Raw genomic sequence first — 14,059 nt, 5'->3', positions numbered from 1 at the left:
CCATGGCACATTAACATTTTTTTTCAGAATGGTGTCTTGGTGTAACCACCCAAGCATTTGTGTCGTATCCGCAGGACTGTAGCATGTATATTCACTGCGCTAATATCGGCGGTTCCATGATGAAGTTCAAAAAGACCTGTCCGCACAAGCTATTTTGGGCCGACATGGCATGTAGGCATGCTACTGATGTCAACTGCCAAATTGGTAAGTAAACATTGTTTAATAAGAAGGAACCAAGATGCGGAAAATAAAATATATTCTCTAATATCTAGTTAATTATTATAAGATATGGGGAAATTGTATTGCGTAGGTGTAGCTTTAACCATAGTGGTTATATATAAGAACACTATTTTTGCCTTTACTGCGACAGTTTTAACATAAATCAAAAATAGTGTATCGTAAACATTTATATGCACAGAGCATTTCTAGCATCGTAAGCATCGTGTACCTTTACGCAATGCCATCTCAAAATAAAAATGTATAATTTCGATTGCGTAATAAAACGCAAGTCACCCAAATTCAGCATCTTTAGATGGATCTACTTGTAGTTTTTGTGCTTTACAGAACAATGTAAAACTGCTGCTTCTGGATCTAAATTCCCCATGAGTAACAGTTGTAGGGCTTACTTTGAATGTGTTGGCGGTTTGACGGAGATAAGGTGCTGTGCTGATGATTTCTATTTTAATGGTACCACATGTTTAGCTGATGTTGATGACTCTTGTGATGTCTCGTGCTGGTCAACGACTGCTGCCGGTGAGTATTTATGTGGTAACGGATATAGGTTAACACACCTAGTCCTCGTTGATTTGGTAAAAAGTGTTTATTTGATTAAATGTGATATAATTATTTGTTTTGTGAAGGGATAATTCAGTCTAGTGATGTGTTTTGTCCAAGAGTAAACTATATTACGCCAAATTCAATTGACCCATCATTAATCGAAATAACCAGCATTTGTTTTAACTATACTTTTATTGTCTTTCCACAAAAAAAATATTAAGGTTCTTAGTTTGCACTTTTGCAGTTAATCTAACATAGACAATAAACTGCATTCATCTCGAATCATAAGTAATATATCAAAATTCATATAATTCTAAAACTTATAATCACATAATCAGTCCGTTTATAGAGGTCTATATTATAGTTCCAGGCAATGATTGTCAACCAGTGGTAGAATACCTATTTAACGCTGATCTAAAAGATATTTCTGGACATAACATAGCCATAACGCCTACCAACATTGAACATATGGATGCTGGCCCTAACGGGTATATTAGTTTCAGTTCCATGTCTAGAATGGTCATGTGGTATTTTGCGAACATGCAGTTTGGAAGTACATTGGATATAAGTTTTAGATACCGTTTACCACCAGAAGCAGATACCGGTGCCAGTTATACTATATTAGCTAATTGTTTTGGTTTGGATGAAATGGGACCCTCTATTTACATCGGTGTCAGAAGTGGCGCTCAAAAGTCTATTGTAGCAATGTTAGATACAACGGATAATGTCAATATGCAGTTGGTGTCGCTTCCGTTCTCAGTAAGAATACATTCTATGTAAAATCACTCAGTGTTAATTTTTAAAAAAACCAAAAAAAAAAAAACCAATGCGATGTTTTCGTTCAGCGGCAAGACAAGTATCTAGTCGGTCGAATAGTACGAAAAACTGAGCTCAACCCGTGTATTTCTTGGCATTCACACAAAATTTGTCCGGCCTTATTAGCACGGTTAGTAGAGAAAAGTAGGACGTTAAACGTCAAATCATGCCATTGATCAATGATGTATATTGTCTTTTTCATTTCAATGGAATAGTTTGATCACCTTGTATTTTATAAATTGAATAGTTTGATCAGCGTGCAGTATGTTCAGGGTCGCTGTAAATATGAACATGAAAATAATAAAAACGGTTTAGCCACGTGGTTGATATCACAAGACAAATAAATAAGAAAATACAAAATATATATTTTTTTGACTTCGATATTTTGGAAGGGATAGGGGTGCAAAAGTGGTGTGTTTATGATATAAAATTATCTAAAAACTAATTGTTTTTTTTTACATTTCTATTTACATAAAACACAACAAACCCCGCAATAAAACTTGTGATTAGATTTAGTCAAGAGTGTCTCATTTATAAATTTTCTAGACTGAATGGGTCGACGTTCGATTTACTTACGATGGTTCAAAGGTTAAACTTCAAATTAACGAGGTCATGGCAGAGTTTCCACGAACAGGCCAAATAACTCGACGCCAGCCTCCGTTAGTGTTTGGAATCCCGGCTATGATTGGTGATGTAAGATTAATCGGAGATTTAGATAATGTAAGTTCTAACTTTTTGTGGTCGCATTCAAATAGAAAGCTCATAAAGATGGTGTACAACACATTACATAAGGACATAACGCGTGGGTAAGATAAGAGGGGAGAGGTTTCCTTTACACAGTTCGATCCATCCATTGGCCGAGATAGTTCATCTAGATTTTCCGGCGTGGTTCCCCCTTGTCAGTGTTGCAGGACGGAGGGTCTGACAAGGACAGCTGTCTGGTCGTTCGGATGGGACGAAAAACCAAGGTCCCGTGTACACATTGGCGTGCACATAAAAGATCCCTTGGCAGTTGGAATTCGATATAAGAGTAGGCCGTAGTGCCGCTGTCCGGTCAAAATTTCCCTCATAGCACACTGTATGGCGTATGTCCGTCTTCATTAGCCCAGTTCGGAGCAGAACAGTAGGACGTTAAACCCCATTTCATTTCATTTCATTTTCCTTTACACAAATACGAATATTACATTATCAGATTGCCATAATTTGTGACCATGGTGGCTTAGTGTGAAACGTATTGGAACAGCGTTTAGTCGTTTGAGTTGGACGTAAAAACCGAGGAAAAGAACCCTTTACAGTTAAAATTCAATTGCGGCCCGGCCAGTATTCACTCATAGTACATTGTCTGGCGTATGCCCATCTTCTTTAACACGGATGGTGCAGAAAAGTAGGCCGTTAAACCCAATAATTATCCAATGATATCGTCAGTCATTAACGACAATAACCTCGATTAGAATCTGTTTGCTATGGTTTGTGTCACTGCTATATAATGTCTTTTTTCTGTAGTTCAAGATGGCCAACTGTTTCATGAGTATTGGAAATGATCCAAGTAAGTATGTTTTGTTATTGTTCTAATTTGCATAACATTATTTTTTTTAAAACCAATGGAGTTTGCTTTAAAATATTTATGAAGTTCAATAGGTAGAGATAGTGTAAACACCCTGAATGTTTTCTATTTTTTTACAGCATTAGTCGTGCCAGCCGTTCTTGAATCTGCACCGGTCGGTGATGTAACCTCCCCCGTCACATCACCAATAACATCTCCGGTAACCTCACCCGTAACATCTCCAACAACCTCTCTGGTTACATCACCAACAACATCGGCCGTTACATCACCAATAGCATCCGCAACAACCTCCCCCTTTACGTCACCCGTAACATCTCCAACAACCTCCCCCATTACATCACCTGTAACATCTCCAACAACCTCTCCCGTTACATCGCCCGTAACATCTCCAACAACCTCTCCCGTTACATCACCTGTCACATCTCCAACAACTTCCCCCGTTACATCACCTGTCACATCTCCAACAACCTCACCCGTTACATCACCCGTAACTTCTCGAACAACGTCCCCTGTTACATCACCCGTAACTTCTCCAACAACCTCCCCCGTTACATCACCTGTAACATCTCCAACAACCTCCCCCGTTACATCGCCCTTAACATCTCCAACAACCTCCCCCGTTACATCGCCCGTAACATCTCCAACAACTTCCCCCGTCACATCGCCCGTAACTTCTCCAACAACTTCCCCCGTTACATCACCCGTAACATCTCCAACAACTTCCCTCGTCACATCGCCCGTAACATCTCCAACAACTTCCCCCGTTACATCACCCGTAACATCTCCAACAACCTCACCCGTTACATCACCCGTAACTTCTCCAACAACTTCCCCTGTTACATCACCAGAAATATCTCCAACAACCTCCCCTGTTACATCACCAGTAACATCTCCAACGACCTCCCCCGTTACATCACCAGTAACATCTCCAACAACCTCACCCGTAACATCTCCAATAACATCCCAAACTACTTCTAAGATGACTTCGCCTACCACGCCTCAAGTTAGCGTCGAACTTACTCAAGTTCAGGAAATAGGTGAGATCCACTGTAATTCGCCAAACAATTATTTAATTAATTCGTTTTCCACATAATTATCGAAGTGATTATTTTAATTACGTAAAGAATTTTACCGAAAAAGTATCAAAGCTCTACAACTAGGAATGGGAAAAATGAAATGAAATGGGGTTTAACGTCCTACTGTTCTGCTCCGAACTGGGCTAATGAAGACGGGCATACGCCATGCATTGTGCCATGAGAGAAATTTTGCCCGGACAGTGGCACTACCGCCTACTCTGTCTTTGTCAGGTCTGACACGGGGGAACCATGCCGGAAAATCTGGATGAACTTTCTCGGTCAATGTAGGGATCGAACACCCGACCTCCAGGCTAGCGAGCCAGCGTCTCACCCACTTAGCCACCGTGACCCTCTGTTTCTGAGAAACTTTCACACTAAATCAACCTGTAAAGATATCTATGAATGTCCCTTTAAATGAAAGTTGAAATCAGATCGGTCTCATATTAGGCTTCTACCAAATGTATTGAGATTTGTTTTCTTTTCTAGCTCCAATTATGTGTAACAGTGTTAGTGTTTCAAATCTCCCGGTAATGATGCGGGCACCTAACAAATGCAATATGTATATCGAATGTATTATGGTAAACGGTGTCCGCCAGTCGATTGCCAGGGAATGTGCAGCAGGTCAATTTTGGGATATCGACTCGCAGTCCTGTAAACTTGCTGATAATGTAGTGTGCTTATACGGTAACTATTTTATTTTCTTTATTTGAATTTCAATGATAATAATGTTTATTGGCACCGTTTCCCACCAGTACGGTAACTATTTTATTTTTATTATTTTTTGGGGATTTCAATGATAAAATTTTTATTGGCATCGTTTCCGAGCAGTATAGTACACATGCAAAATACAATTTCGATCAAATAATCTTATAACTAACTGATATCCTCAATGATGCCATAATTTGAAATAATTTGCCATAAATACGTTTTACTCAATCCATTTGATTGATATTAATTTGAATTGCATTACCCTAAGCAGCAAGCAATTGAAATTTTAGTACTACTTAATTTAACCTAATTATAAATTGTAGTATTTCAATAATATTAATTGATATGTTCTTGTTAAAACAGATCCCTGTAGAGTAGCTCCAGCAGGTTCTGCCTTCCCGGTAGGATCAAGTTGTACAAGTTATTATAAATGTAAGAATGGTCGATCTCTCGTATCGTGTTGTGATCAAGCTGAACAGTTTACTGGAATGACCTGCCAACCCGACCCAACTGATATATGTAGCGATACTTGTATAATTACTAGTAAGTATTAAACGTTTTACGTTTTTGTATTATATCACATTCAACTAGGCAATGGAAGCTTATCGAACACCGGTTTTTTATTTTCGACTCTCTGACACGACTTAGCAAATGTTATCGTTTTGATAATCTAATATGTTATGTAGTTTTATTAGAGGATGCACGACGCCACTAAATCGTACGTTTTCAAATATGTCGACGAAAGGCTAAACCATACTTATTTGTGTATTAAAACTTTTTTTTTTATTAGTTCATGAAAACTTTATGTTAAGGCCTGATAATTTGATTATATTTGCAGCTAATCCGCAGATAGGTGCATTGGGCATGACAGATGAAGGTAAGTTATTTTAATCCAACTATATCGCTTGTTACTGGAAAATAATGTCTATCTTCCGCAGGCTGTTTATGTAAACGTCGCATAACAATCAGTTCGTAAGGTGTCTATAATATGCGCTGTATAAATTTTATCAGGACGTGATCCTAATTGCTAAATCAAGGCATCTAATATTATTTTTATTGTTTATATTTAGAGTTGTGTGAAGGGTGCGTTATATTTGACGGCTATGGCTATAACCCCTTCCCGGGTGATTGTAACATGTTTGTTCAGTGTGCTCCACAGGGTACAGGATTCCGAGCATTTACAATGAATTGCCAAGTAGGATTCTTCTGGTCTCAGGCAACACATTCATGTGCTCCAGCTAATCAGATTCAATGTAACAATGGTAAGTTAATGATTGAAAACTGAAATATTAACAATGGTATGAAGTTTGTCCAGGATATATTTTATTTTATTTAAACCACTGGATTGGTGACTGATGTATGTCGTGATATCATCCAAGTAGCCTTTGGCTACGGAAATCCAGATCCAAACCATGGCATCAGTTAGTTATAGCACGATGCAGGTTATGCTTTTTCCTAGAACTAGGGGTGTGTGCTAATAGTCGAGTCCTTTAGTACGGTGTTAAAACTTGTGGAGGGGTATCAAAATCAATAATAAAAAAAGATTTGGAACCCCGAAGCGTGCTCCAACACACAATCTAGATTCGGAATGGGCAGTGGATTTCATAAACTATGCGCTCAAGCAACGAGGCACTAAGAATTTGAAATGTGCATCCACTGTGCAAGTGAAAGCCAAATCCCAGGACTTGATCGAATCCCAATCTTCTGATAACTTCCGAGGATATGGTAATATCGCTAAGTATGTAATTCCTGCTGTAATGGATACCGGGAAGGAGAAACAGAAGCTTTTGCATCAACAGGGTCTAGTTGTCAAGGAAATAGCAAACTTATTCCGTGACAAAAGGTGAAACAATCATTTGATTAAACTGATTAAAACAATGGGTGGCCCTTTCACAAAGGAAGCAGATGTTGATGAGCTTTTGAAAAGTAATATGGCGGACAAGCAAAAGCGTCTGTATATCGAAGTAATTAGATATGTTCGAGATGAAGCCTTATCAGTAACTAAACAAAGTGACATTTTCCGTTTATTAAATGACCATAAAAAGTTGCCAGCATTTGTTTATGGGGCCAATTTGAAGGCATGCCTAAGCAATCTCATTTGTAAATCAGATTTAACGATGAGTGATTTGAATTCAGTCTGAAATAGCCTAACTTTGCCAAAATAATGATATTATGTAATCGTATTTGGATCAATGAATTTTTCACCATATGATAAATATGTTCTTAGCGGTTTCCTTTCTGTTCGAAATCACCACAAATTCGAATTCTACGCCCTCGAATACATAATAGCCAACATATTACAACACTATGTTTGGTCGAAAAGCAAATAAATACATAATTGAGGCGCTATTTTGGCCGTCATATTGGATTTCGCCATATTGGATTGTCGCGGATCATTTTCAATGTCATATTCAGACTCGCAGACCACGAAAACCTATATGTGAGCTGGTGAAAGGCAGTCTAAACAAATTTGTTAGCGGTGAAATGACAGAAAACTGATATTTTGGCTAATTTAGGTGTACCCCATATTAAGGAGGTATGTACATGGAGGTCGGGGGAAGGGGTGTCGGGGGTCAAATTGTTTTAGTATTATGGATTGTGATACTTCTCTATCTCATTTTTAAGCACCGTACATCTTTGCTCCCAGAACGTTTGTTGAATACCCCCCCCCCCACACACACACACACTGTAATCAGTTATGTTTCCAAGCAGCAATGCCGCTTTAAGATCTATATGTACAGTTACCAAATTATAAAACCCTAAAAATTATTGTTTATATTTCAAAATACATGTAGATGTTGATAATTCATATTTTCAGACAGATGTAAAACGCTTGGTGATGGATCTCAGCACTATATGACGGGTAGCTGTAGAAGTTTCTACCAATGTGTTCAAGAGAAGAGTATACCTAGCTGCTGTAACGCTGGGTTTGAATTTATAACTGATTCATGTGTTCACGATGCAGACAATAGCTGCACTGATAAGTGTGTAACTGATGTTGATACAACACCACAATGGAGAAGTGAGATTTTCCAAAATAACTTTCCTTTTTTTTTCACCGATTTTAATAAAAATATCTCAAACTGAAAACTGAATACTAAAGCTGGCAACCGTCGAATCCCCAATAAAGTAAACAATTAAAACGTGTTTTAAAACAAACAGATAACCCGACAAAGAGTCTTTCCCCCCTCTCTATCTAGAGGCTGTTTTAGCAATTGCCATAACATTGCTCGTTTAAAATACTAAATATTATTACAACCGTCGAATCCCCAATAATGTAAACAACAGAATACTAAACGGACGAGTCCCCAGTGTTGTAAACAAATAATGATTAAAACATGTTTTAAAAGAAACAGCTAACACAACAGAGAATTCCCCCCTCTCTCTAGAGGGTGTCTTAACTATTGTCATATCAACCAAAAATTAAAGTATTCGTTTATAGTAAGATAACGTGTCGGGTTTACTATATCTTACTTTTAGATCAAGTTCATTCTACTGGACTCCCACAGGACATTACATCCGTTGCTGACCAATCTGATAATACATACGATAATGAAGACAGATTCGTCTAACATTAACATAGCCATTGTAGATATATAAAGAGCAACAATTATGACAACTTGAGTAACATATATCGATAATGTCATTCTATTATTTTCGAAATTAAACTGTCCAACCTTTTGTCTTTAAGAAGGTTCCATTCTATTCAATTTTTATTCTAATTTCGGTGAGATTGGTCAATTTTACTTTCTAGTGATCGATCTGTCTATATTTTTCAATAGATCCGTGTACATACCAGAAAGGTATTGTTGGCGATAATACTGTCTTTGAACAGCTACAAGATACTGGTAACTGGATACAGCTGACGTGTCCTGGTGTTAGTTGGTTCAACCCAGCTTCCTGTTCTTGTACATCTACACCCATTATCATAGCTCCCACAGTTACGGGTAAGAATCGACTTGATCGTTTTCAATTTAGGAAGAAGTGGTGTGGGAGACGGCTTAGAACCCCGTAACAGATTGCAGAAATGCACTAGCTAAGAATTCTTTAATTCTTAATATATAAAGAACACTATAATAAAAACAACATATCAGACTTTGACCTGAGTTTCAATTATTCTCTTGTCTATTTGTGTTTGTGTTTTATTGTGATGTAATCAATTACAAAATCATTTTTTATGTAAATCTAGAAGAACACAGCTTAAAAAATGTCAAAGTGCTGGGAAAGCCCATTACGACGACATAAACCATTCATGCAGTTCCAGGATATAAAGATAAAAGCAAAACAGTCAGTTACGTGAAAATGAAATGTAACACCTTCCTCACCTTTATTAAGCTAATTAACAAAAGGTATCGGATGGTCTGGAAAAGGTAAATATACCAGGTTCCAGGGACAATACACAAGAGGATACATAAGCTGCAATGAGCAATTATTCAAATTTACGATTTTCAAATGACGACTTTTTTTTTATTAAAAAGGATTTCTGCTTTTATTTTATGAAACCTATTCGTTTGTATCTACTGTTGCAGGGTGTCAGGCGACAGCTGATTTTCCATTCAATAATGACTTACTGGATCGATCGCCTTCAAGACTGCAAGCTCTGAATACGGCAAACCATGTAAACGCAGGCCCCGATGGTTATATAAGTTTTGATACTGACAACAGAATGGTCATGTGGCATTTCGCAGACTTCCCCTTTAGACAAGCTGTTGAAATAAGATTGCGATTCCGTTTAGCGTCTTCAGCAGATAATGGAAAGAGATATACTATTATTGCTAATTGTTTGTCTCTGTGTGAAGATGGTCGAGGACCCGGTGTTTATTTAGGTATTCAGACGGGTGTCACTGATGAAATCATCGGTATGGTGGACACAACAGACAATAATAAATTACAAGAACTCCGTTTACCTTATAAAGTAAGTACATTGTGTAATTACTGTAGAAAATAGAGCTTTGGTAACATCCCCATTCCCATTTTACTCGAAACCATAACAATAGCCCCGTTTACACTTGACCGCGATAAGCGTACCGTTCTGGTCACAGTACCAGGCCGCGATAAATTTCAAGAAATTGACCCGTTTACATTACTCTAAAATAACCGGTCTCAGAACTATGCAAAGCACGCCAAATGTGGAACTCTTCACAGAATAGTTAATTTCAGTCCCTATACAAATTACCCAGATGAAAATAATGTTGATGGTCGATTTAGTTTGAGCAGCCATTTTGACAGAACTGATAACAGAACTGTCAAAGTTTGCGGGAAAATAGGTCAAGGTTTGTTTCGCGCATGCGCAGTTATCCGTACTGAAACCGTGCTCAGTGGGCCAGATTGGCACGGTACTCAGTGCGGCACGCTTATGTTTGACCCGTTTAAGCTGCATTTCCTTTAGTACGGATCCGGTCCGACTCCGGTCCGGTTGCAGATACGGAAAAAAACACATAGAATTTTAGTAAGAGTGTTTCCTTATGTGCGGGTGCGGATATGGTTCTGTATGCGGCATCCGGTACGGTTTTTCGAAACGGACCATGTAGCGTTCGGTACGGAAACGCATGCGTAACCGTATGCTGCAGCCAATATTATCAATGTTTTTTCTTCTTTTACGAACCTTGACAATGCCGGTGCCATGTTGAAAAGAGGGCCCTTTCGCTTGAATAACCGCATATAAGGATACACAACCTGCCGTGTGCTATGTCTACTTCCGGACCGGAGCCGGACCGGACCGGATCCGTACTAAAGGAAATGCAGCTTTACACTACAAAAAAATTAACCGTACCGTGCCAGGTAAACGGGGTTAATAACATTGAAAGTGGTGTAAATAGATGTTTAGAGCTTCGTGGGTGACACAATTTTGTTGTGTGTTTTTAGAAACGATTTTCCAATAGTAAACAATGATACATTTCTTTGGCGATTGCTACATATATGTAGCCATCGATTGGACAATATGTCCAAACTACAATGAATCTGTGAATCCAAGTCTAGATTCTTTTCAGATTTCATTTTGTTTGCTTCCTAAAGATTTTCAATTCTGAATAAAGAAGCATGATTCTGTGAAATCGTCAGGTGGTGTGAATTTTTTGGAATCAAAATAGCGGTTATTGTCAAATCTCAACAGAGCATGTCGGTCGTCCGTGCAATCAAATCTGGACCCGTAAGACATTCTGGAAAGCGATTCTAGATTTTCTTTCTTGACTATCAATCACTTGGTATCAGTGAGGGCATATCTGGCACTCTGCAATAAAACTATTTAAAATACATTATGGGAGATTAGATAAAGAGCTGTCAGTTCTCACTCAAACAGTTAAAAACTAGATAACGTAGAGGGAATTTGCTGAAAATTTCAGTCAAATTTATCCACTCTGAACCGACAATTTAGCGATTGAATTTTCGGCCTAGCCTCGATCATCATTACTACAATCGGTACGATAATAAACATAGTCTGGATTATACATTTCATGATTAAATCATGAATGAAAGTTGAGCAGCAAATCGGATCCCAATCCAGTAAATATTGCAGGCTAGCGATAACATCGAGAGTTGATTATGATCTGGATACGTTAATTAATGTCTAATTAATAATTTAGATAACATTTCAAGCCTGAAGAAAGATCTAAAATAGGCAGATTTAGCTTTTGGATAATGCATGTTTAATATCACATATGATATACATTTCTGTAATGACACTGGGCTAGTTAACAGAGTTGAATTTCTTTATTTTATTATTATGAGGATATTATTCACTTTCAGGCTGATATTTTATTTTTCTCTAAATAACAAATGTCATTTGCTAAAATATAAACTCGGGGGAATGTATATTTAATGCCAGTCCACACATTTGAATAATATCATAACACCATAATACATAAATTAATTTTCCATTTAAGGGTGGATGGGTTGATCTGTTACTGAGATATGATGGTATAAAAGTTCGATTAGAAGTGGACGGGGAATCCGTAGAAGCGCCCCGAATTGGTGATATTTCTAAACGACAAACAGCTCTGTTACTTGGACGTTTTGCTATACCGGGTGATTCTAATCTTATCGGTGATGTAGATGATGTACGTTTATTACAAATTTACTTTAAATGACCAAAGAATTTAGATTATGCTTTTATATTGTTTTAACGTTTAGCACAATATTATGTTATACTGTCAAAATGTCCTTAGAAATTTTCAAAAAATACTATTTTACCCTTAAAAGACAAGGTTCAACAGAAGGCCAGTAAGCTTTTTTATTATTTGAGTTGAAATAAAGGTTGAAATGTGTTTATATAACATGTTGCCCTCGATGTTCCTGGATCAAAATGATCGATCTTTAGGCATGGAAATCAAAGAATTGACATAATTAGTATCCCATTATAATATTACAATAGAAGCCACAATAATTTTTGTTTACGCAATAGCCGTTCTCGCCTTTCAACATGCGGGGGTATTCTATTTTTCACTTGACAAATTTATCTTTGTAAATTTAAAGTAATTTCCCTTTTATGCGAATGCACTTAGTTGGTTTACTATTTATAAAAGTTATTTTTCCATATTTGGAAATTATAGTTATTTTTTGTAATGAATATATTTTCAGCTACAAGTGTTTACCTGCTTACCATGAATCTGAATTTAGTGAAATTTATATCCGGTTGATACAGAACCTTTTTGAACAAAAGAAATTCTAACTTTTTCCCCTGTGGAATTGCTTGTTTTATTTTCTGTTAACTAATGCAAATTAAAAAATAAAATCCTATAATCTATCTTTGCGTTATGACTGTTGTTTTTGTATGAAATACAAACATCAAGCATTGAGTCTATAAAGAATATATCAGCAGAAAGTTCAAAAATTGTTCCAGTCAATGAAAAGAGAATTAGCAGTCGAATTCCTCCTTCCGGACTAAGACTAGTAATTATTTCCCCTTATTTCGTAGTGCGAGTTAAAAATAGACAATTTTTCCCTTAATTTTTTTTCTCCCCTCTTCCTGTATTTTTGGGTTGACTTTTTGGTCTAGAATTGGAGAAAAGGGATCAAATTTGCAATTTCATAGTAGTTTTGGGTAATACTGATGATATTACAGCGGAAGGATAAGGGGTGTAAAGTGTCTTTCTGCAGAGCAATCATTGTGTCGGAAGTGAGATTTTCACCCCTGTCAACATCAAATCCGCGTAGCAAAAAAATCTAAATGGTCAACCCCATACAAATTTATGATGAGGATATTGCCAAATGTGGTCCCCATTGTGCCTATAAAGATTGGAACCAACGGAATGTTGAGCAAATAGCTAAAGCCTGTGATGTTACAGCCATTTAACATTGAAGTCAATGGGCAAATATTTGAAACATTTGAAACATGAAACATGAAATATTTTATTTCACTAAAGGCCTCACATGAGGCATGATAGTACAATAATTTAACAAAATTCAACAATTAGTATAATGCATGAAAAAACATATATTAAGTGGGAAGGTAATTTACCTTATTCTTTGAAGACAGACATAACAATTTAACAAAATTTAGCTAAACCAATAAGAACAAACTTGTCTATACTATTCATTAATTCAGAGAAATCCATTGTATTTTTAATTTTACATTTATCTGCAGGTAAAAACTTCTGTCGTTCAAAATTAAAGAAGGTACAGTTAAATATATAATGAAATTCGTCCCCTTGCTCTTCATTGTTACATAAATCACAAACTCTTTCTGATCTAGCAATGCTATATAATCTACCACATTCAATATGTAATCTATGACTACCGCATCTAAAATTACATAGATTAAGACTTAAATCAAAAGGCAGTGCTGTTAAATAATTTTCCAAGCCAAACTCAGATTTATACATCCTATAGTTTAAACATTTAGCTGAATTGAACGTTTTAGCCTTCCAATCATTTACAAACAAATTATGGTAAAACTGTTTCACATTTTTAGACAAGTTACAATTCGGATCTACATTTTGATTATTCCAGACATTAACAAAGCCACATTCAGTTAATATATCTTTAACACAATTTAACCATTAAGAGTGATAAACATCCCCTCAATTAAGTCGATACAATATTTCATATAATGTACGAGATATTTTCTCCTCTTTACCAGTGACGAGACGTTTCCAAAAACCAACCATTCTCGCCTTAATAC

At 36.8% G+C, this 14,059-nt stretch overlaps 1 protein-coding gene across 1 annotated transcript; it reads left to right on the top strand.

Annotated features, from left to right (window-relative positions):
- Positions 1 to 1,411: 1,411 nt before the first annotated feature.
- LOC126823700 (uncharacterized) lies at positions 1,412 to 12,654 on the top strand. Its single transcript, XM_050552655.2, has 13 exons — positions 1,412 to 1,536; positions 2,140 to 2,313; positions 3,097 to 3,139; positions 3,277 to 4,194; positions 4,720 to 4,917; positions 5,305 to 5,484; positions 5,780 to 5,818; positions 6,012 to 6,203; positions 7,760 to 7,963; positions 8,724 to 8,888; positions 9,471 to 9,856; positions 11,823 to 11,996; positions 12,517 to 12,654. Exons 1-13 carry the CDS (start codon positions 1,426 to 1,428, stop codon positions 12,541 to 12,543), a joined length of 2,811 nt encoding a protein of 936 aa, XP_050408612.2. The 5' UTR covers positions 1,412 to 1,425; the 3' UTR covers positions 12,544 to 12,654.
- Positions 12,655 to 14,059: the final 1,405 nt, after the last annotated feature.

The sequence above is a fragment of the Patella vulgata genome, chromosome 6, assembly GCF_932274485.2.
Source record: "Patella vulgata chromosome 6, xgPatVulg1.2, whole genome shotgun sequence".
NCBI lineage: Eukaryota > Metazoa > Mollusca > Gastropoda > Patellidae > Patella > Patella vulgata.
The sequence above is the reverse complement of the archived record's forward strand: the minus strand, read 5'-3'. Positions and strand labels throughout refer to the sequence as shown.

Excerpts from the sequence above, each read along its gene's own strand:
- LOC126823700 (XM_050552655.2), top strand. The coding sequence starts at position 1,426 with ATGGGACCCTCTATTTACATCGGTGTCAGAAGTGGCGCTCAAAAGTCT. Across the intron at positions 5,485-5,779 it reads CGATACTTGTATAATTACTA|CTAATCCGCAGATAGGTGCA; the intron begins GTAAGTATTAAA and ends TTATATTTGCAG. Across the intron at positions 7,964-8,723 it reads TACAACACCACAATGGAGAA|ATCCGTGTACATACCAGAAA; the intron begins GTGAGATTTTCC and ends ATTTTTCAATAG.